The 24,067-nt window shown below is 44.3% G+C and overlaps 1 protein-coding gene across 2 annotated transcripts in view; it reads right to left on the reverse strand.

Moving 5' to 3' along the window:
• Positions 1 to 24,067, reverse strand: part of USP43 (ubiquitin specific peptidase 43) — an 84,138-nt gene that overhangs the window by 43,335 nt on the left and 16,736 nt on the right. For both annotated transcript variants that reach the window (XM_017531442.2, XM_017531441.2), the window contains exons 3-7: positions 17,378 to 17,481; positions 9,101 to 9,193; positions 7,232 to 7,367; positions 3,666 to 3,801; positions 1,605 to 1,740 (exon numbers count right to left, since the gene is read on the reverse strand). In XM_017531442.2, coding sequence (XP_017386931.1) covers positions 1,605 to 1,740; positions 3,666 to 3,801; positions 7,232 to 7,367; positions 9,101 to 9,193; positions 17,378 to 17,481 — 605 coding nt within the window. The remainder of the gene's footprint in view (positions 1 to 1,604; positions 1,741 to 3,665; positions 3,802 to 7,231; positions 7,368 to 9,100; positions 9,194 to 17,377; positions 17,482 to 24,067) is intronic.

The raw sequence follows: 24,067 nt of genomic DNA on the forward strand, positions 1-24,067 counted from the left end.
TAGAGACAGGTTTCTTCATGTTGGTCAGGCTGGTCTCAAACCCTCAATCTCAGGTGATCCACCTGCCTTGGCCTCCCAAAATGCTGGGATTACAGTTACGAGCCACCACACCTGGCCGATGCTGAATATTTTAGCCTATACTTGAATTTCTTCTGTGAACTAATGTTAATCTCTCTGGTTCATTTCACCAAGGGTATTTATCGCCTCAATTTGAGAGAGCTGGGATTTATAGGATGGACATAAATCCTTCGCCTCTCACATGACATAAATATCTTTCCTGATTTGCCCTTTGCCTTTCAAATTTGCTTTTAGTTTAAATTCTTAAATATATTTAAAACATCAGCCTTTGCCTTCACAGACTCCTGCCTTTGCTGTCAAACTGGCCCCTACCCAAGGACATAAATATTCTTCCATGTCATCTTTAACTTTTTGTTTTTGTTTTTGTTCTTTGAACAATCTCACTTTGTCGCCCAGGCTCAAGAGCAGTGGTGCAATCTCAGCTCACTGCAACCTCCACCTCACGGGTTCAAGCAATTCTCCTGCCTCAGCCTCCCAGGTAGCTGGTACTACAGGCACGCACCACCACTCCCAACTAATTTTTCATATTTTTAATAAAGACAGGGTTTCGCCATGTTAGCCAGGATGGTCTGGAACTCCCGATTTTGTGATCTGCCTGCCTCAGCTGTCTTTAAGTTATTTTATGGCTTCCTTTTCTACAGTTACATCTCTAGTCAACCTGAAATTTATACCTGTGAATTCACAGCAGGAGTAAAAAGTTGACTATTTAAAATAAAAAGAAACAAAGAAATCAATTAGCCCAGCCTTAATTTTGAATAATTCATTCACTCTGTAGTAATGCCAGAGTAATACCATAATTCTGAAGTTATTAAAATATTGTAAAAATGCAGAAGAATATACAATTAAATCAGTTGAACAGGCTAACTATCTATATTTATTATATGATAAAAATGATGTATTTCATATTACTGGAGAGTTAATGAATTATTCAATAAGGCTGGGCTAATTGATTTTTAAAAGCTAAGTGAATTAATAATATTTTAATTGTTATTAGAATAACTCTCTTTTTGTTTTTACCAGTTTATTATTTAAGATACATTTTAGAAACATTTTATTTATCTAAATATATCTTAATGTAATTCTGGCTTTTAGACACTTTATTTGCGCTATATAAGAAAGCTATCTGTTTTTGTATACTTGCTATATAACCCATCAATTTTCTGAATCCTTTCCTTACTCCCAATCACTTTCCAGTTCTTGGTTTTCTGGACAGACTAACAAACTATCACCTCTTTTCTGATAGCCAGTTTCTTTCAGCACTGTACTGCCTACGTTTTACAATATAAAATAATAGTGGTGAGGGCCAATTAATAGAAAGGCCTCTGATATTTGATGGTTAGGAATGATGACATTAGCCAAATGCTTAAGGCAGATATTTCTAATCCTCTTAATCAGAAAGTACCCTACTCCTGGCTCCTTGTTTATTAACCTTGGGAATAAATATTTAATTTTACTCTAGACAGGCTCCCATGTACAAGTCTACAAATCCCAGACACCACATGAAAAAAGAATAAAGTGAAACATACCTGCTAGCCTGCTGCCCTGACCCCACCAAGTTACAGAAGAGGATTAGCACCTTGCTCTCACTGTAGAGGGAGAGGGAGAATCGCTGACCCTCACGGGCTGCCAAGCGTGGGGAGAGTGACAGACCCAGTGGATGAGCTGGAGGAGACAGAATGACATTTGTTCATATTCTTAAAGGAGCTGCTTTGCTGGGTCAGAGCCTTAGCTTCTCTAGTCCCTCTTTCTCTTTGAGCATCTGTTAACCATCAACAGGATGCCACTAGAAAGCTTTAGGGGAGGAGATACTAAGGCTCCTGGCACTTGTGCCATCTGACACCTGGCATACAGACATCAGAACTACGGTAGTGAATTTGCAATTGTGTTCATGCAATAGTTTTTTGTTTGTTTGTTTGTTTGTTTGAGACGAGTCTTGCTCTGTCCCTCAGGCTGGAGTGTAGTGGCACCATCTCAGCTCACTGAAAATTCTGCCTTCCAGGTTCAAGTGATTCTCCTGTCACAGCCTCTCAAGTAGCTGGGAGTGCGGATGTGCACCACCGTGCCCAGCTAATCTTTTTGTATTTTTAGTAGAGATGGGGTTTCATCATGTTGACCAGGCTGATCTTGAACTCCTGACCTCAAGTGATCCTTCCGTCTTGGCCTCCCAAACTGTTGGGATTACAGGCATGAGCCACCGCACCTGGCCATCACCCTATAGTTTTAAAACAGGAACAAGAATTTAACTAATATTTTTCAAAGTACCTGAAAAATACTCCAAAATAATTCTGGCGGCTTTTATGACTTCATCACAGAGCCCCCAGGGTACCTACTCTCTTAGAAAGCCAACATAAGAAGTATACAGAAAAAGGTGAGAATATTTACCAATGAGGAAGTAGAGGAATTTGGACTATCCTCCATTTCCAATCAGTTCTGAAATTTTGACTTTCAAGGAAAAGATGTGTCAACCATTATTGAATTTGAAAGGAGAACTTGTTTCACTGGGTTGTGACATAGCGAGTGTCAATTAGTGTTCTGTTCTAGATTCCAGTGCCCAGCATCTCCCTGTCAACTCAGAGAACTGCAAACATCCTGTTCCCATGGCCAGCTACCAGCCTGGCTAAGGACATGGGGCCAGGGCATAGGAATCATCTGGGGTATAATGTAACACTGGCATAGGGTCCTTTAAATATGGGTCTTCTACCCAGGCACAGTGGCTCACACCTGTAATCCCAGCACTTTGGGAGGCCAAGGTGGGAGGGTCACCTGAAGTCAGGAGTTTGAGACCAGCCTGGCCAACATGGTGAAACCTAATCTCTACTAAAAATACAAAAATTAGCTGAGCGTGGTGGTGTGTGCCTATAATCCCAGTTACTTGGGAGGCTAAGACAGGAGAATCACTTCAACCCAGGAGGCAGAGGTTCCAGCCTGGGTGACAGAGCAAGAATGCATCTCAAAACATATATATATATATGGGCCTCCTTCACTAGCAACTTAACCAAAATGTATACTGATCAACAAATAAAAAGGACTGTTAGAAATTGACCATTTTAGCCAGTCTATGGAATAGGAAACACAAGCATAAGAAGTGGAACTATTTTGTTGAAAAGTCATTTAATAACCTCCTTAACCATGTACTGCTCAAATTTGTAGACATTTTACTCCAAATGAAACCTTGACCCATACGAATCCTGACAACAAAGATGACCCCAGCATCTATACCAAAAAGTGGTTCAAAAGTGTGGTCCCTGGACCAGCAGCATCAGCATCACCTGGGAACTCATTAGATTTGCAAACTCTTAGGCCCCACTCCAGGCCACCTGAATAATAAACTCTGTGGGGAGGGTCCAGAAATCTGCTTTCACAAGCCCTCAGGTGATTCTGATATTCAAAACTGAGGTTTTGAGAATCCCTGTATTCACTGAATAATTTTTAATATCAACCATCTGCACACAACAAATACCAGGGTTAATAAGTGTGATTGTTCCAAGTGCTAAAAGTGGAGGTTTTATGCCTTAGCACTCAAAGAGTATCCTCTGAAACCTACAACTCATCATAGCCAAGTAAAATTTGCAAAGCATCTATTATACCTGAGAGAGTCCCCTGACTGGGTAAGGGAGGAACTTGAAAGGCATACACATTATCTCCCTCTGCAATGGTATTCAGATCCTCTTCATCAAAGAAAGACCGCTGGAATCCACTGGGATACAGTTCAACCAAGATCACCTGAAATGAGAAAGATCATTTTCCCTCTTGATTTCTGAAAGAGAAATTAACAGATAAATCTGAAAGTGACTGATAGTCAACACCCATTTTTCACCCTTTCCTTCCTTCTAGTTGGCTACTTATTTTTAGTAGTAAGGCACAGTAAATATAACAATTAGATGGTCCATGGCCAGGCCGCGGTGGCTCATGCCTATAATCCCAGCACTTTGGGAGGCCAAGGCAGGTGGATCACAAGGTCAAGAGATCGAGACCATCTTGGTCAACATGGTGAAACCCCGTCTCTCCTAAAAATACAAAAATTAGCTGGGCATGGTGGCAGACGCCTGTCGTCCCAGCTACTCGGGAGGCTGAGGCCGGAGAATTGCTTGAACACAGGAGGCGGAGGTTGCGGTGAGCTGAAATCGCGCCATTGCACTCCAGCCTGGGTAACAAGAGTGAAACTTATCTCAAAAAATAAAAATAAAAATAAAAAATAAAATAACAATTAGATGGTCCATAGACATCTCAAGTGCAACAAAAAAGAAACTGAAAAAAAATCTAAAAGTTTTATACCCAGCTAAACAAGCACAGAAAAAATGAAAACAAAATAAAGCCCTCTTCATGTGAACAAAAAGCATTTACTACAGAAAGAACTTCTGAATAGCATTACTATTCTTTTTCACATGATGTCATACATAAAAAAAATATTTTTACCAAACAGAAGTAAATAGGAGATGGTTTTGTAGTAGAGTAGAGGAGTGACTACTATGGGGGTTCTGACTGCCTGAGACCCAACTTTGCTACCCTAAGGGCTGAAGAAATCAATATCTCAGCACACATAACCCATTCAAAGTACACTGGCTAGGAAGTTCACTTTAAAAATATGCATTTCAGGGCTGGGCACAGTGGCTCATGCCTATAATCCCAACACGGAAGGCTGAGGAAGGAGGGTCAATTGAGCCCAGGAGTTTGAGACCAGCCTGGGCAACATAGTGAGACCTCCACCTCTACAAAAATTTTTTTTAAAAATTAGCCGGGCATGGTGGCATGAGCCTGTAGTCCCAGCTACTTAGGAGGCTGAGGTCGGAGAATCCCTTGAGCCCAGAGTTCAAGGTTGCAGTGTGCTATGATCACACCTCTGCACTTCAGCCTGAGCAACAGGGGAAAACCCTGTCATTCATTTATTCATTCATAAATAAATATAAATAGATTTCAGGATTTAAAAACTTGAATCAAAGAGAAAACTTGAGTTGTCGGAAGAAATGATGAGCCAAAGAAAATGGTAAACATTGGTAAATGTAAATATTATTGACTATATAAAGATCAAATAATAACTATTACTACTGTTACAATTGGAGGTACAGAAGGGATTAAAATACTGGACAACAATATCTAAATCAAAAAGGTATAAGGGAATTTAACGCATACCAGGATCCTTGCGTTACATAGGAAGATTAACATTAGACTAGTAATTATCCATGTTGATGTTTTAATAACCACTAAATGAATAGAAATATAATGTATATGTGCTTCATCCCAGAAGAGATGAAATAAAGAAAAACTGCTCTATCTAAAAGAATCATCTTCTAAAAGAAAAAGACTGCTCAATCTAAAAATTAGGGGCTGGGGGCTGGGGCACAAAATAGGAAAACAGGGTAAATAGCATATACATAAATAAATCCAAATACATATATCCATGATTCTAGATAATATAAATGCAATATATTTGCCAGTTAAAGAAAACAAAACATCAAAACAGATGACTTTAAGTTTCAATCTAAATCCCCACCCCCCACCAGCATCCCAAGTGATTCCCACCTCCCTGAACCAACACATCACACCTCTCAAATTCCTGCCAGAATTTTTCACACTCTTAATTATTCAAATGCTACCTTTCATAGACTTTTCCCTTTTGATCTTTTATTTCCGCCATTTTCTCCCCAGGACTCTCACCCACTGTACTCCTCTCTCTCCGTCTCTTTCAGTAAGTCCCCATAGTGCATTTTAGAGTTAACACAGCAAGAGACACACATTTTCCCCACTATTTGAGAGAGTCATGAATATTCTATGAGGTGGAGATAGAGGTCAGAGGGATTGACTGGGCAGGGGCAGAAAGGAGCCCAGTGGGTTGATGGGGAGGCTCAGTAAGGCTAGAGGTTATAGGAATGCAGCTATGAATGTAGGGAAACCTGGCAAACCACATTTTTTTTTTTTTTTTTTTGAGATGGAGTCTTACTTTGTCACCCATGCCAGAGTGCGATGGCGTGACTCAGCTCACTGAACACCTCCCGGGTTCAAGCTATTCTCCTGCCTCAGCCTCCTGAGTAGCTGGGATTACAGGCGCGCACCACCATGCCTGGCTAATTTGTTTGTATTTTTAGCAGACATGGGGTTTCACCATGTTGGTCAGGCTGGTCTGAAACTCCTAACCTCGGGTGATCTGCCCACTTCAGCCTCCCAAAATGCTGGGATTACAGGTATGAGCCACCACGCCTAGCCCACCACAACCTTAAGATATGTATACATTATCGTATATGTGGCATGCCTTACCAACAAGGTTAAAAATATTTTTTGATTTGAAAAAAAATCCCATGAGGTAGTCAGGGAAGTGTCAATTTTCTACTTCACTGTTAAGGACACAGAGCCAATCACGTGGTGTGTCCAGGGTCAGAAACCTAGGGAGCCACTGAATCACCCTTAGAGGCCCTCCCATCCTGCCATGTAGCTTGATGCCATCATGGCCTCCTCCCTGTTTCTCATGAGGGCCCCTCCAGGCACCACGAATCCAATGCCTTCACCAAGACTCATTTGAAAAAAAAACAAGTAGAACACAGCCAACCCCGCTTCCCCCAGATGTTCCCTCTCCTGTTCCATATCCTCAGTTCTCTCGGCAAGTCCCCCTGTTTCATTTACTGTTTCTTTAGTATCCTGGTTTATATCCCCAAGAGTGAAAATATGTAATGGCGACTTGAGCTACGGAGTCAAACCATCGAAATCCAAATCCCGGCTCTGCCACTTACTAGCTAGTGATGTTGGGCAAGTCACCTAACCTCTCAGAACTTCTTTATTCCCTGTTAGTAAAATGAGGACAATTGGAAGGTCTACTTCACAGGATTCCTGTCATTGAATCAGGCATGAATATAAAGTTCACAGAATAGTGACCCACACTTAGTAAGCACTACCTAGGGTTAGCTATTGTTGGGATTATTACGATCATAATCATCATCACCTTCCTTGAAGGCAAAGGTGTTCTTTTCTGGTTATTCTGTCTCAATGCAGGGAGAAGTCAAGGCCTAGTCATCCCAGACGCCAGGCATTGCTAATCAAACAGAAACCCATGAGTCACGCTGGAGTCACCTGGGAACCACAAATTGGCCTAAACAGCCCAGACAGCTGGCTCAGTAAGCATTCTATCATCCAATGACCAGGCCCCAATGCAATTCTATCACACCTCATCTACAGGGATGCCGCCTTCCTCTGCAACCATCTTCCTCAGGGCTGCCACTGTGCTGAGGATCGGCACGGCCAGGCCAACCCGCAGGAACCGCTGGCTCTTAGAGGGGAAGACCAAGGTGACACTCAAGAACCTGGAAAATAGGAAGGGGCAACACCCTTAAAAGACTGCCATGAACCGTGAATGACATTGTTGATAATGGATCAAGGCTGGGCGCAGTGGCTCACACCTGTAATCCTAGCACTTTGGGAGGCCAAGGCAGGTAGATCACCCGAGGTCAAGAGTTCGAGACCAGCCTGGCCAACATGGTGAAAACCCCATCTCTACTAAAAATACAAAAAAATTAGCCAGGAGTGGTGGCGCACGCCTGTAATCCCAGCTACTTGGGAGGCTGAGGCAGGAGAATCGCTTGAACCTGGGAGGGTGAGCCAAGATTGCACCACTGCACTCCAGCCTGAGCAAAAGAGCGAGACTCCATCTCAAACAAACAAACAAACAAAACAAAAAACACAATGGATTAAGTTCAGCACATAATCTCTGCTTCCTGGTTGTGTCCCTGTACTTGGTACATTGTCACCAGGTGGCAGGGTAGAGCCAAATCTTCTAAACTGCTTTTCCAGACAGTTGGAGAAAAAGTATTTGATTAAGAATCACCATAGAGATGTTCAATCTCAAGGCTCTATTTGTTAAATAGGAAAGCGTAAACAGAAACAAACTCCAAAGTTTGAAAAATAAAGCGTTCAAGTTTTTGGGTTTTCTTCAGTACAAATCAACACTACTGATGGCATTCTCCTTAATGAGTCTCCTTTGGAAATCTCTGCTTCCCCGTCCCACCAGCACATGAAGGTCCACTCTAGCACTATTTCCCTTGATCTGTACTCCACTAATTATTCAAGTCACACAGGTAATTAATAGAGCTGGGATTTGAACCTGGACTGTCTGGCTCCAAAGTCAATCATCTTAACCACTGTGCTGTGCTGCATCAGGCTGAAGCCTTAGATCACACCTATAAGTTAACATTATCTGATGGTGTCACTGATGATACACAGTATAAGCCACATTGTAGTATAACAGTTATATTTATAATGCAGAAGACCAGCAGCACAGGATTTTAGAGCAGAAAGGGAGATTGAGTTGCGAAGGAAGGGCTTCTGTAGATGTCATGTCTTCAGCTGCATCCTAAAGGCAGGGGATGTCAACAGGCAGAGGGTAAGAGAAATGGCACTTAAGGAGGTGGGGAACATAAAAAGGAATGCCTCTGTTCCAATGCCAGAGAAGACATCCCACATGGGTGCTCACCTGCATGCCAGGACGCTGACATTGGCCATTTGCCTCAATGGCCACTGCTAAGATTCGGGCTTACTTTTAACTCAGCCATGGCACCTGTCGCCCAGCACTACCTCTGCTTTTCTTTTTTTCTCATCTTCCCCCAAACAACCCCTTCCCTCTTTCTTTGCTCCTTAAAGACATCTTTTTCCTACACCTTCCCAAAGAAGAAAATAGATTTTTGAAATTGAAATTGAAATAAAGCTGGGAAAAGCAGGTGGCCACAGGTTTTCCCTAGTTAGCCCCTGTCTGACCAAGTGAGGCCAATGGGTCTGTGCCAGCTTCTGAATGGGCTACAGACCTAAGACTGGCAATCGTGCCAAACATTCATAATTTCCTCCTTAGCTAGAGAAGGGACACAGTAACCTTTTACTCTGTCAGTTTTAATAGTTGAATGTCATCCAGCTATAAGGCTGGTTTCCAGAGAAATGCTGGCTGAGAAGCAAAAGAGAGAAAATGGCAGGTGTGAGGGCAGAAGGTTCCCCATAATGAGTAAGGATGGAAGTCAAGTTCACCGGGCAAGCTGCGACACCCACGTACCTCGTCTGGCGCAAGGGGATAGGTAGGGACACACACAGGAAAGGATCAAAGGTGTTGCTCTGCTTCAGGCAGTGGGGACAAGTCAAGGAAGACCTGTGAGGGTGAAGAACAGAGGCAAATGTTTAATCACATGTAAACAATTTGGCAGTAAAATTAAATACAGAATTACCATTGCATTTCCACTCCCAGCGATTCCACTCCTAGGTATATACCCAGAAGTATTGAGAAGAGGTGTTCAAATACTTGGACACAAGTGTTCATAGCAGCTCTATTCACAATAGTTCAGGTGGGAACAACCCAACTGTCCATCAACAGATAAATAGGTAAACAGAATATGGTACATCCACATAGTGGAATACAGCTCAGTCCTAGAAAGGCATGAACCCCTGATCCATACTACAATGTAGATGAACCTTGAAAACAGTACGTTAAGTGAAAGAAGCCAGACACAAAAGCCCACATATTGTATGATCCCGTTTATATGAAGTATCCAAAACAGGTAATGCCATAGACGCAGAAAGCAACTTGGTGGTTGCCAGAAGCTGAGGGAAGGGAGGATGAGGCTGACTGCTGGCTGGGTACCAGGTTTTATTTTGGGGTGATGAAGATGTTTAGGAACTAGGCGGTGGTGGCTGCACAGCATTGTCCATGTACATGTCACTGAGTTGTACGCTTTAGATTGCTTTATGTTACAGGACTTTCACCTCCATTTTTTTTTTTAAAGGGAAAAGAAAGTTTGGTGGCACATATGAGTGCATTGAGTACGGGAAGGGAAGCTATAACCTGCCCCTGCCATAGAAACCCAGCATGCCAACTTCCAAGCTGAAGGGATCCCAGGGCCATCTCTGCCTCTGCTTCTCACCCTCACTGTGTCCCAAACCACAGGAAACATTTTTTTTAAATTCCTGTATCCAGGCCCCACTCCCAGAGGCTCTGTTTCAAGGTGGGTAGAGAGGGGCCTGGGCATCAAAATTTTTCCAAAATGCTGAGAGCTTTTAAGCTCCACAAATGACTCTAGTGTTCACCCATAGTAGAGAACCACTGACACTGCCTACCCTCTTTATTGTACAGAAGAAACAATAAGAAATAGCTCCTTAAAGTAGTAGCTAACATTGAAATAACATTTACTAAGAACCAAGCAACATTCTGAGCACTGAGCATAGATGAACCCATTTTCACCCATAACAACCAATAGTATACTCATTTTACAGAAGAGAAATCTGAAGCACAGAGAGGTTAAGAAATTTGCTGAAGAACACACAGCTCTTAAGAAAGCTAGATCGGTTTCCAGACTCCACTGACTCGTATCATTCCCATGTTCTTTAGTAGAAGTTGGTGAGATGTCAATTGGTTCAGGGCAGATATATGCAATGTTCATTTATATTCTTTCAACTCTTTTAGACTTAATACTCCCTTACTTTAAAATGGATCTCTGAAAGTGAAATGCAACTTTTATATTCCACATGTACGTGCCAATTTTCTTTCTCCAAGATAGAGGGGATTTCTGCATGCTACATTACTAACCCCCAAATCTATGTCACTGAGGCCACAGAACAAGACCCCCATGCCAGTCTGGTCCTGAAGTCCATTCTCTCAGCACTGGATGACATTACCAGGATACGTCAGCAAGTAAGCCAAAGCTGGCATCAGAACAGGTTTCCCGAGTCCTTGTGGAAAGTGCCCATCTCGTTTGATTGGTTTTCTGCTGAGCAGACGAATAGGAAAATCCAGGGACAAACGGGAACATAAACATGAGGGTGTCACCTGAGGCAATCCTGGGTGGTCTGCCGATTGTAAGTCAGTGTTCTTGGATACAACTTACCAGACCATCAACCTGATGGTAGAAAACAGGCCCCAGTACTGGACAATCCATCGCTTCTGCTGCCTCGGGTCATTTCCCTTTGGGAGACCCATGGTAGTGTTTTTGTTGAAAGCATTGTTAGGACGGCACGGTGGCTCACACCTGTAATCCCAGCACTTTGGAAGGTCGAGGCGGGCAGATCACAAGGTCAGGAGTTTGAGACCAGCCTGGCCGATATAGTGAAACCCCACCTCTACTAAAAATACAAAAATTAGCCAGGCGTGGTGGCACACACCTGTAGTCCCAGCTACTTGGGAGGCTGAGGCAAGAGAATTGCTTGAACCCAGAGGCAGAGTTCGTGCCGAGATTGTGCCATTGCACTCCAGCCTAGGCGACAAGAGCAAAACTCCGCCTCAAAAAAAAAAAAAAAAAGAGAAGAAAACACTCTAATAGACAGTGAGCACCAGCCAGCCAGAAGCCCAACATTTCTGGGGTCTCCTCTGCCACTCTACCTCTCCTCCAATCCTTCTACCCCTCTGTCCATCACGTACCTAGGCAAAAAAATGGCCTGAAGGATATACTTTGGTGATTGGGAAATTCCCAAATTCCTATTTCACAAGTATATGAACCAATGAGAGAGAATGTTTTCCATTGATGTCTTCATGTTTTTCAGCCTACTAAAACTATGATGGGTTGCATTTTTCTTGAAGAATTGCAACATATTAAACTCGTTCAGGGGCCAGGCACAGTGGCTCATGCCTGTAATTCCAGCACTTTGGGAGGCCGAGACGGGCAGATCACCTGAGGTTGGGAGTTAGACTAGCCTGACCAACATGGAGAAACACCATCTCTACTAAAAATAAAAAATTAGCTGGGCATGATAGCGCAGTCCTGTAATCTCAGCTACACGGGAGGCTGAGGCTGGAGAATTGCTTGAACCTGGGACGTGGAGGTTGCAGTGAGCCAAGATCACTGCACTGCACTCCAGCCTGGGCAATAAGAGTGAGATTCCATCTTGAAAAAAAAAAAAAAAAAAAAAAAAAAAAAAAAAAAAAAAAACCAATAAACTGGTTCAGGAACATGACTTTTACATTGAGCCGCCAACTCCTATCAGGTAGTAAGTGATGTGTGGTTTGTGGGAAAAAAATAGAATAGGCCAATTTTATATTTAAAGAATGAAAAAGCTGGCCAGGCATGGTGGCTTATGCCTGTAATTCCTGCACTTTGGGAGGCCAAGGCGGGTGGATCACCTGAGGTCAGGAACTTGAGACCAACCTGGCCAACATGGGGAAACCCCATCTCTACTAAAAATACAAAAATTAGTCGGGCGTGGTGGCGGGTGCCTATAATCCCAGCTATGTGGGAAGCTGAGGCAGGAGAATCACTTGAACCCAGGAGGCGGAGGCTGCAGTGAACTGAGATCATGCCACTGTACTCTGGCCTGGACGACAAGAGCAAAACTCTGTCTCAGAAAAATGAAGAATGAAAAAATATAATGTTTTCATAATAAACTATGGGAAATATATGAAATATATCTATGTATCAAAGGTTGAGAAATGAGGACAGACTGATGTGACCAATAGATCTGGAAGAAGATACAGGGTCAGCATCACTTTTAAAAAAAGCTCTGGCTATGTCACCAAGTTAGAGCAATGCCCCAATGTGGCCTGACAATGCCTTCATCCTCACCATTCCCTCCAGGACATTAACAGTCCTGCCCTGTTGTCCCAAAAGCGCACTCACAGGGAAAAGGAACAGAAAGTCACCCCACTGCCTTTCAGTGTTCACGGGCCCTTTTCCCTAAGGTATTCATTCTCCTTGTCAAATTGTTTCTGTTATAAAGCTAACCGCGTCAGTGCTACTAAAACTGAGAGCTGCAGTTTGCTTTTCCACCTGCTACAGATACCCACAAATGAGCCCCAGGCCTTGCCCCTGTATTTCCTATCACTCTGCCCTTTAACTGCTGCCAAATACACACACATCTTTCACCTCAAACCCGGTCTACTTTACCTGCTCATTGGACAGTGGATCTGATGTCTCTGCACCCAACAATAATTAAGCCAATACGTAAGCAAGATCTCACCTTTCCAAGATCTGTTCTGAGGAAGCCTTCAAAAACATCCTTAGACTTGCTATGAATAAAGGCTATGATGAACATGGAGAATTTGTGTGCGCGCGCACACACACACACACACACACACACACACACACAGTCCCTCCTCCAGCCAAAACTCCAACATAGCCACAACCGTTGGTTGTTAGACTTGCAGACACTTTTATACTATGATGATGATCACATAGAATAACTAATTATATTTGCTATAGCCCAGGATCTTTCATGCTCTAATACTGGAGGCTCTTCTTCTCCCCCAGCCAAAGTCAAAAACTCAGTCCCTTAAAAGGGGATTAAGGGGAGGTGCCTCTGAATTAACCCATCATAACACATCCATCTCTCGATTTTATCAAGAAGGCTGATGCTATCCCAGGCAAGCCCTCCCCAGGGAGAAGAAGCCAGGAGAGAGTCATGGACAGCAGGAGCCACCAGCCAGGCACTGCCCCTCCTGACCACTGCAGAAAACCACCTCTCAGACCTCAAGGCATCCCTGATGACACTTTTTCTTTATCAGCAGGCACAAAGCAGGCATTTTTAGCCATCACCAGTTCATCTTTAGCGTGAACACCTCGCCTCTTACTCATCGTGCTATAGGAAAAATACCCAAAGGGCACTGATGGTCCTTAATATCCAATCAGCTCAAATGTCACTTCTTCAGAAGTCCTCCCCACCCCCGACTCATCCCACACCAAGTCAGGCATGTACTTCAAAGCACCCTCGATTTTTCCTCCAAAGCATTTGCCAGTTTATAATCATAGAAAAACCCAGGAGTCACCCTAGATTCTCATCTCTCCCTTAGTCCCTCCACCCTTCAACCCATTAGAAAGACTGGGGTGAGGGGTGACGGGTGGAGGACCAATGAAAAGATGCTGACTCTCCAACCAAAAACATACTACAAATGCCTCCACTTCTCTCCATCTCTACTGCCATCTCTGCATTTCCAGCCACCATCACTCTCCCCGTGGGACCACAGTGGCAGCACTCACTGTTGCTCCTGCCTCCTCTTGCCTCCCTGCGTTGCTCATAAAAAGCAGTCACCTCTGGGCCAGGTGTGGTGGCTCACGCCTGTAATTCCAGCACTTTGGGAGGCCAAAGCAGGCGGATCACTTGAGGTCAGGAGTTCGAGACCAGTCTGGTCAACATGGTGAAACCTTGTCTCTACTAAAAATATAAAAATTAGCCAGGCATGGTGGTGCCTGCCTGTAGTCCCAGCTACCTGGGAGGCTGAGGCAGGAGAATGTCTTGAACCTGGAGGTTGAGGTGAGCCAAGATCATGCCATTGCACTCCAGGCCAGGCGACAGAATGAGATTCCATCTCCAAAAAAAAAAAAAAAGCAGTCACCTCTGAAACTGATGACCACTCCCTCCTTTAACTCTGCAGTGGCTTCCTGTGCCCTTGAGACTAAAACCCGCACACTTGGACTGAAAACCTGCCCTACCAGGTCCCCACCCACCTTTCCAGCCCATCTCCTACCTACTCACCCCTTGGCAGCTACCTTGGCCTTTCGATTCCTTGAACTTGGCAGGGTTACTCCCACTTCTGGCCCTTTGCCTGTGCTGTGTCCTCTGCCTGGAATACTCTGACCCTAGCTATTAAAATGGTAGACTCCTTGTCACTCCATTTTCAGCTCGACTGTCCCTCTGAAAAGAAGCCTTCCCTGCCTGCCTTATGGAATGTTGGCCACCTCCCTGCCTCCCAAGTGGCCTCTCTTTATCTTTCCGCTGATGGCTATCACCAGTTGTTGTTTTCTTGTGCATTATCCAACATTCCCCCAGATAGAATGTGAGCTCCATGAGAACAGGGACTGAGTCTTGTTCACAGCAGAGAACCCAGCACACAGTAGGGCATGAATGAAATATCTACAGCATCAACAAGGATTTGGCCAGGAGTTCTACTCCTCATGGTAACTACTGGACAAGCACAATAGCGGGCATTTGAATGTTTGAAAGAAGGAAAAAAGAGTATGTGGACAAGAGGGGACATGAACGGAAAAATAGGTGAATTAATTGTACAAGGACACAAATGAATGTGATCTGCCGGTGATGATTGGTGACCCCTCCCCACTCTCTCTAACACGCCCTCACCTTATAGTCTCCTGTCCCTCATCCTAGATGTTCTTCTTTCTCTTCCCCTATGCTTTTCCTCTGTCTCCTTATTTTCAGTTCTAGCACGCTGAAGACAAGACAGATGCCCTACAAGTGACTTTCATGGCCAGTAGCTTTCAAGGCTGGTGACCACAAAGTCTAGGTTTCTTCTCTGCATACCTCCTGGAGGGTTACCACATCCAGGAAACGAGCAGGGCTTTCTTCAGGCACAGACAGTGAAATCTGGGCTCGTAGAGGTGAGATCCTCTTTACCCTGTGTGCTAAACAACTGCAAGCAGGAACAAGAGCCCCAACAGTCATTCCGGCTGTTTCTTCGGGGTCCGCCTCCCTGGTAAGGCAGAGAGAAAGAACACCTCAAGTGCTATAGATTCTTCTGCACCAGTGGAAAGCAGCTGAGTTTCAAAGACTATTTGGTCTTCCTAAATAAACAGTCAACCTTTAAAGACGGTCATTATATCCTATTTATCTTTTCAGTGTTTATTGAATATAATATAAATCCTAAAATCAGGATAGTTTCTGGGAAATTTTAAGTGACCTCCTGCTGTGAAAATACAAAGAATACAAATCCCCTAAAAGTATAGAAGTAAATGGCTACAAGTAAGGAAATTCTTGAAGACCGAATAATTATTTCCTTGTTTGAAGAAAAGTAAATAAGAAAAGAAAACCACCTGGAGACCTCCAAAAAACCACTGCAGAGCAACGCAAAGGGAATATTATCCAGATGACTGAGAGGAAAGTATGGCTTTGAAATGATTTACTGCAACATCCAGAAGAAAAACACCAAAAACCTTTTTGGTATCCATAATAGAGAACAGAGTTTCTGTGCAACTGAAGGAGCAACAGAGAATCACAATGAATGTACAAGGTTAGCTGGGAAAACAACAGAAGAATTGTAAAGAAAGCAAAGGCAAGACTTGTCCTTTAAAGAAATTTCAGAGGACGGCCGGGCGCAGTGGCTCATGCCTGTAATCCTAGCACTTTGGGAGAGCGAGGTGGGTGGATCACCTGAGGCCAGGAGTTCAAGACCAGCCTGGCCGTCATGGTGAAACCCCATCTTTAAAAAAAAAAAAAGTAAAATTAAAAAAAAAAAAAGAAGAAGAAAAATATTTCAGAGGACAAATCCTAGTTCTGCCACTTACCATGTGTCCATAGGAAAAGCCCATCTCCCAGATTTTAATACTCATCCCAAGACTTTTTGTAAGGCTTAAATATATACAGACATATACACACATATAAACAAATACATGAATACATATATTGGCAACACACAGGCACACACATGCACACACGAGTGTACATACACACACACACACACAAACACAGGCAAAGCATCTTACTTAGAAGAGGCTCTCTGTAACCAATGGCTGCTTATCTAAATCCTAGCCACTGTGCTCATTCCCACCTTTAAGCTTGCATTTGTTCTTGTTGAATATGTTCCCACCCATTTATACTTCTATTCGTCCTGCAGAGCCCAACAAAAGACACACTTCCTCTGAGAAGCCCATGGGGGTTTCTCCCCTCTGACCTTTCAATGCTGTCAGTGCTTTCGCTGAACATTATATTGAAAATAGTCTTCCTTGTATGAGTCTCTACACTTTTATATATAAGAGCTTAAGGAGAACACATACTTTCTGAAGTTAAAGGCTGTATTTTTTGAGACAGAATCTCACTCTGCTGCCCAGGCTGGAGTACAATGGCACAATCACAGCTCACTGCAACCTCGACCTCCTGGGCCCAAGTGATCCTCTTATCTCAGCCTCCCAAGTAGCTGGGACCACAGATGTACTACCACACCCAGCTAGGTTTTTTGTTTGTTTGTTTGTGGGTACAGATGGGGTCTCCCTATATTGCCCAGGCTGTATATATATTTTTATATCCTCCATAATGCTGGGAAATCTTGAGCTCAGAATCACTTGTCGAGTTGGGCTCTCTGGAGAGAGAATAAACAGGAAGGGTCTCTCCAATTTCAGAGTGACTGCTTGCCAGTGAGATCCCAGCTCACATTTACCTTCTGTAGAATCACGCTCTTATCACCCCTCCTTCAAGTAAGGTGGAGGGCCCAGAAGCCAAGAAGAAGGAAAAGAAGAAACAGTGAAGCTCAGAGACAACGAGAGTGAGCGCTTAATCAGGATTTATCATGGGAGAGAGAAGGGTTTTGTTGTTTTGAAATCACGGTAAATCTGGCAATGGGAGACTGGTTACCAGGATGAGTTTGCTGAACCCCTGGGTGATACATTTAAACATATCCCCATCTTACCTATATTGTGCTTGAAAGTGGCTTTGCACAAAGCTTTGACCTAGAGAAAGCTGAGCTGATGGTGACAGGCAGTTCTCAGAGGTTTTATTGGCTTCAGGTGGAAGCTGCAAAGAAATGAGGAAAGGAAGCCAGATTAGATACACCTCCCGTCACTCAAATGCTTCCAGACCACCAAGTCCATGCTTCCTCCTGGGCCCATATCATCCCTTTCTGGGCCTCTGTAGAAGTCTCAACATTCAGTGCTGCCTTTAGCATAACTCAATGCTCTTTCAGTTCCCTGACCTCCCAAATTCTCTCGGACAAGAAGTGTATGTGTATTAGAAGAGAAACCTGAGCCTGAACCTTGGCGGACGCTCACTCATTCTCACCAGCCTCGCCTATTCCCTCTGGATGGACAGCCCTGCGTGTTGTCTCTGTCCCCCTTGGCTTCAATATCTAGATGCCTCTTGCACATTTCTTTGGTTGGGCTCTTGCCATCACTTCAAACACATCCACACAAAATCTCTCTACCTGCCACCTGCCTGCTAAATCATTCCTGCCCACATTTTCCAGGGAGTCAGTTTTCACATAAGTGCTATCTTTTGCAGGCAAATCAGGCTTTTAGTTTTTCTGTTTTTGTTTTTGTTTTGTTTTGTTTTTGAGACAAAGCTTCGACGTCTCGCTCTGTCACCCAGGCTGCTGGAGTGCAGTGGTATGATTTCGGCTCACTGCAACCTCCACCTTCCGGGTTCAAACGATTCTCTTGTCTCAGCCTCCCAACTAGCTGGGATTACAGGAACCCTCCACCCCACCTGGATAGTTTTTTGTATTTTTAGTAGAGAGTGGGTTTCACCATGTTGGCCAGGCTGGTCTCAAACTCCTGACCTCAAGTGACCCACCCATCTCAGCCTCCCAAAGTGCTGAGATTACAGGCTTGAGCCACCAAGCCTGGCCAAGAAGCTTTTAGGTTTTCAATTTGGTGAACAAGCTTCCTTCACTCCGTTTATCAGTCCCTGTGTCCTTTGCATTCCCCTGGTTTCCTTGTTTCCTGTGGCTGCTATAGCAAATTATCACAAACAGGGTTTGTAAACAATAGCTTATTCTCTCACTGCATTGAAATCAAGGTGTTAGCAGGGCTGCACTCCTCCCAGAGACTCTAGGGGAGAGTCTGTTCCTTGACTCTTCCAACTCTGGTGGCTGCCAGAATTCCTTGGCTGGGACCACATCACTCCAATTTTCAAATCTAGCATCTTCAACTCTCTCTCTGCTCTGTCTTCATGCAGCTTTCTCCTGTGTGTGTCTCAAATCTCCCCCAGCCTCTCTTTTACAAGAACATTGGTAGTGCATTTAGGGCCCACCTGGATAATCCAGGTTAATGGACCCCATCTCAAGATTCTTAATCACATGTCCAAAGTCTTTACCATAGAAGGTAATGATATGATTTGGCTGTGTCCCAACCCAAATATCATCTTGAACTGTAATCCCCATAATCCCCGCATCTCTAGAGAAAGACCAGGTGGGAGGTGATTGGATCATGGGGGTGGTAGCCCCATGTTGTTCTCGTGTCAGTGAGTGAGTTCTCATGAGATCTGATGGTTTTATAAAAAGTGCTTCCCCCTTTGCTGCTCACTCTTCTGCCTTCTGCTGCCTTGTGAAGATGGTGCCTGCTTCCTCTTCCACCATGATTGTAAGTTTCCTGAGGCCTCCCCAGCCATGTGGAACTGTAAGTCAATTAAACCTCTTTCCTTTGTAAGTTACCCAGTCTCAGGAAATCCTTTATAGGAGTGTGAAAACAGACTAATACAGGTAACAGCTACAAGATGCAGCCATTAGGATCTCATATCTTCGGGAGTCATTTTTTTAGCCTGTCTCACCCCAGGGCTTCTGTGTGCCCTAATGCCACCAACCTCCTCTGGACCCCTACCACTTCCAAAATGAGTAATTCAACCTTTCTAGTTTCCCTAAATTTATTCTTCACACCCTACCTGTTGTCTACCACACACAGCACACATTTTCTTTATTAAGGCCCTGTTATGCCAAAATTTCTGTCCTGGAAGAGGTCTGTCCCTACGGGCAATCCAGAATCAAAGCCATTCATAATATAAAGCCATTTAATAAAATATAAACTTATCTACATAAATATCTATGTAAGGCCCCACATAAAATATACCCTAGAACAGCACCTCTCAGCTTTTTCATCATCACGCCACTCCTGGAGTCTTTTTAGACAATTTTTCCTAACATTGTCACCATGAAACTTGAACACCATAGATACACTGTGCACGTGTCTATGCATACCTTTAGACGAACAGGCAGGCAGTGAGTTGTACGTAAAGACCTGGGTGAAATTAGAGGCAAATGTTGAAGGATTTTAGAAAGGAGACGACAGAACCAGGCAAAAGGAACATATGTGAAGCATCTGGGGTAAGGTGTGCAATTTACTTCAAAATGCATCCAAAAAATAAGATGAGGGGAAAAAAAGATATGAGTAATGAGTGGATAGAGAGACAGATGGGTAAATGTGTGATAAAGCAAATTTAGTACAACATAAGTTGTAGAATCTAGGTGATGACGATGAGTGCTCACTGCATAATTAAGTCAACTTTTCCATATGTTTGAAATTTCTCATAAAATATTGAGATGAATAAGTTATGAGTGCTCAAAATGGTCATTCTTATATGTCTCAATATTTTATGACACTCAATTTGCCTAGAATACAGTATGCGCAAAGCGAAGTTGAAAACGGGGCTGGAGAGTGAGTCTCGTGATACAATGGGTACGGACTTCCATGTGCTAAGGGAGACTACCTGGCTTAGTGAACAGCATGGTACCAGGGTCAAGAATGTCCAAATCAGGCTGGGCGCAGTGGCTCATGCCTGTAATCCCAGCATTTGGGGAGGCCGAGGAGGGTGGATCACCTGAGATCAAGAGTTTGAGACTAGCCTGGCCAACATAACAAAACCCCATCTCTACACACACACACACACACACACACACACTAGCCAGGCATGGTGGCAGGCACCTGTAATCCCAGCTACTTGGGCGGCTGAGGCAGCAGAATCACTTGAACCCTGGAGGAGGAAGTTGCAGTGGGCCAAGATCGTGACATTACACTCCAGCCTGGGCCACAAGAGTGAAACTCCATCTCAAAAATACAAACAAACAAAAACAAACTAACAAAAGAATGTCCAAATCCCCACACCGTCACTTGATTACAAGTTACTCAACTGCTCTGATCCAGCTAAAAAAATTACTTAATTTATTTGCTCCATGATTTCCCAACTGTAATAAAGGGATAATAACAGAAACTGTCTGACAGGGATGCACTGAGTATTTAATGAGTTTATATATAAAAAACATAAGGCCGGGGATGGTAGTTCATGCCTGTAATCCCAGGTTGAGGTGGGCGGATCACCTGAGGTCAGGAGTTTGAGATCAGCCTGGCCAACATGGTAAAACTCCATCTCTACTAAAAATACAAAAATTAGCCTGGCGTGGTGGCGCATGCCTGTAGTCCCAGCTACTCAGGAAGCTGAAGCAGGAGAATTGTTTGACCCCAGGAGGTAGAGGTTGCAGTGAACCAAGATCGCAGCACTGCACTCCAGCCTGGGCGACGGAGTGAGACTCTGTCTCAAATAATAATAATAATGATGATAATAATAATAGATCATATATATAAAACATTTAGAACCATGCCTGACACAAAGCACAGTGTAGGTGGAGGTTTTTGTCACACAAGGGGAAGTACCTGACGAGTTTTGAACTCAGGTGGTAACAAGGTGCTGGGAGAGATGCTTTAACTTGACAGCTACTGACTTCCAGATGAAGAAGTCTAAGTTTGGAGGTTAGGACCCAGATTAGGATGCTCAAGGTTTCAGGAAACAACAGGATACAGTAGAGCAGGAACCATGAAAATGAAAAGGAGGGATGGATTTAGGACACCTGTGGATGTAGCTCACCACTCAGCCCCTGACTAGGGGAGCAGAGGAATGTAAGCAATCTCAAGGATCCAGTCTGCTGACTGAAGAACACCCATTCCATTCACAGAAAGGTAAAGTCAAAAGGAGATGTGGGTTTGGGAGGGGCATTCTGGGTTTGAGGTAACTCAACATCCAGGCAGAGATATTCATGACAAATAGGTGAAGGGCATTCAAGGAGCTTAGATGCATAGTGGATCCAGCATATTTTGACTGCCCTATATCCACTACTCCTCTTTTGGTGGTAGTAACCCCCATTTTAGAACCCTGAATCCTGTCCATACATGGGGAGGGCTCTTTAATCAGGGGTCCTGCCCTCACCTGGCAGTGGATAGGTCCATGACCCAAGCAAGCCACACTGAGATGCTCCCACTCTGAATGCGAATCATGAACCCAGTGGCCAAAGGCTGAAAACATTTATGCAGGCTGTGCTGTCCAGGAAAGAGAATGGAGCAGTTGCTGCTGCTGAGATACCCTCAGAGCTATCTGATTGTTGACACTTCCAAGCTGGTCCTTCAGCCTTCCCTGTCATACAGCGTGAGGCTCCGTGGCCTTCTAAGTTTTATTCTTGTTTGAGTCAGCTCAAGTTGGTTGCTGTTGTTTGCAACCCAAGAATTCATAGTGACACAGGACGCTTCAGAACAGCATTAGGAGGGGCTATAGACAGGATCACCCAGGGAAGGGCATGGAGAAAGAAAATCCTGAAAGAGGCTAGAGTGAGGGGCAGCAGGGGGTCATTCACAAAGCATGGATGATGAATCAAACATGCTAGCTCTGCTCTGTTAACGGAATGACACTCAGCCTCTTTCTCTGAGCCTCATTCTCCATCTAACACATCAACTTCATGGAGCTGCCATTAAAATCACAAGGGGTGACCCAGATGGTGGCTCATACCTATAATCCCACCACTTTGAGAGGCCAGGGTGGGAGAATTGCTTGAATCCAAGAGTTTGAAACCAGCCTAGACAATATAGTGAGACCGTATCTCTACAAAAAATAAAAAAATTAAGCAGGTGTGGTGTACATGCCTGTAGTCACAGCTACTCAGGGGGGCTGAGGCAGGAGGATCACTGGAGCCCAGGAGGTCAAGGCTGCAGTGAGCTATGATCACTCCACTGCATTCAGCCTGGGCAACAGAGTGAGACCCTATCTCAAAAAATGAATAAATAAAAATAAACAAAATCACAAGAGATGACATGTATTGTGTATCTTCCCTGCACACAGTCAGCACTTAAGACATGTCGGCTTCCTCCTCCTCTCCCCAGCCTCATCCCCTACTTAATTCTGCAAAAGCGGCATTTTCTGGAGAGCAAACTGGCAAAAAGATTGTGTTAGTGTTTCTAACAGGGTAATAAAAATGTGTCCTCTTTGCAGGCTGAAAACATTTGAGAATCAGTACATTAACAGAAAAGAAAGCGGCCCTTATGGTTTTTATTCCAGCTTCAAACAAATCTCGCTACATGGCTTTCCTACATCTTGAAAACAGAAATAACCTCAAAGAGAAAAAATCAGAGTTGCACAGAGGATAGGAGCTTTCCTTCTAGGGAAGGGAAAATGGAGTTTCACGCCGGATAATCCCAACAGCTCTGTTCTCTACCTTCAAGCGTACACAGCCAGGCCTCCGTGGGCAGAACAATTTTCTGAGAGCAAATTTCAGGGGAGGCTTTGACCCCAGACAGAGAACGAGATCTTTTCTGGTTTCAATCAGGTCAAACTAAGGGTGGGGTGACCTCCTCTCTCTGGCCAACAGCCACACCCTAGTCTTGCGTGGCTGGTCTACTCCTCGCATACCTGGCCCCTTAAGGAACAGGAAGCAGCTGGAGAGGTGGAGGCCAGGGAGCGAGGGGCAAAGGGGTCTGGAATCAGGCTGCGGGCTAGGCAGGCCTAGTCAGGTTGGGCCCTGTCAGCTACATAGGAGTCTGGATTTTTTTCTGTGTGCTATTGGAAGCCAGTAGGGAAATTTAAGCAGAAGAGGGACGAGCTCTTATTTCCTTTCTATCTGGCTGTAGTGTGGAGTATATTGCCGTGGGACCTACTCAAAATTGGAAAACCAGTTATGGCTGCTTTTACTTGTGTCTTGAAGTTGTTAAAAAGAATAATTGGCTGAGAACAGTGGCTCACACCTGTAATCCCAGCACTCTGGGAGGCCGAGGTGGGCGGATCACGAGGTCAGGAGTTCGAGACCAGCCTGGCCAACATAGAGAAACCCTGTCTCTACTAAAAATAATTTGCTGGCCGTGGTGGCATGTGCCTGTAGTCCCAGCTACTCAAGAGGTTAAGGCACAAGAATCGCTTGAACTCAAGAGGTGGAGGTTGTGGTGGGCCAAGACTGAGCCACAGCAGAAGCTGTGGTGAGCCAAGATTGAGCCACAGCACTCCAGTCTGGACAACAGAGTGAGACTCCACCTCAAAATAAATAAATAAATAAAATTCTTGTCAGGCTTTCTTGGCTTAAATAAACTCGATATTATCTCCAAGAAAGGTCTGGGGGTGATGCACCACAATTAGAAACAAAGGCTCTAGGCTGGGTGTGGTGGTTCATGCCTGTACTCCCAGGGCTTTTGGAGGCCGAGGCAGGCAGATCATGAGGTCAGGAGTTCGAGACCAGCCTGACCAACATGATGAAACCCCATCTCTAGTAAAAAGAAAAAAATTAGCCAGGCATGGTGGCACGCGCCTGTAATCCCAGCTACTCAGGAGGCTGAGGCAGGAGAATTGCCTAAACCCAGGAGGT

The sequence above is a fragment of the Cebus imitator genome, unplaced genomic scaffold (genome assembly GCF_001604975.1).
Source record: "Cebus imitator isolate Cc_AM_T3 unplaced genomic scaffold, Cebus_imitator-1.0 Scaffold72, whole genome shotgun sequence".
Classification (NCBI taxonomy): domain Eukaryota; kingdom Metazoa; phylum Chordata; class Mammalia; order Primates; family Cebidae; genus Cebus; species Cebus imitator.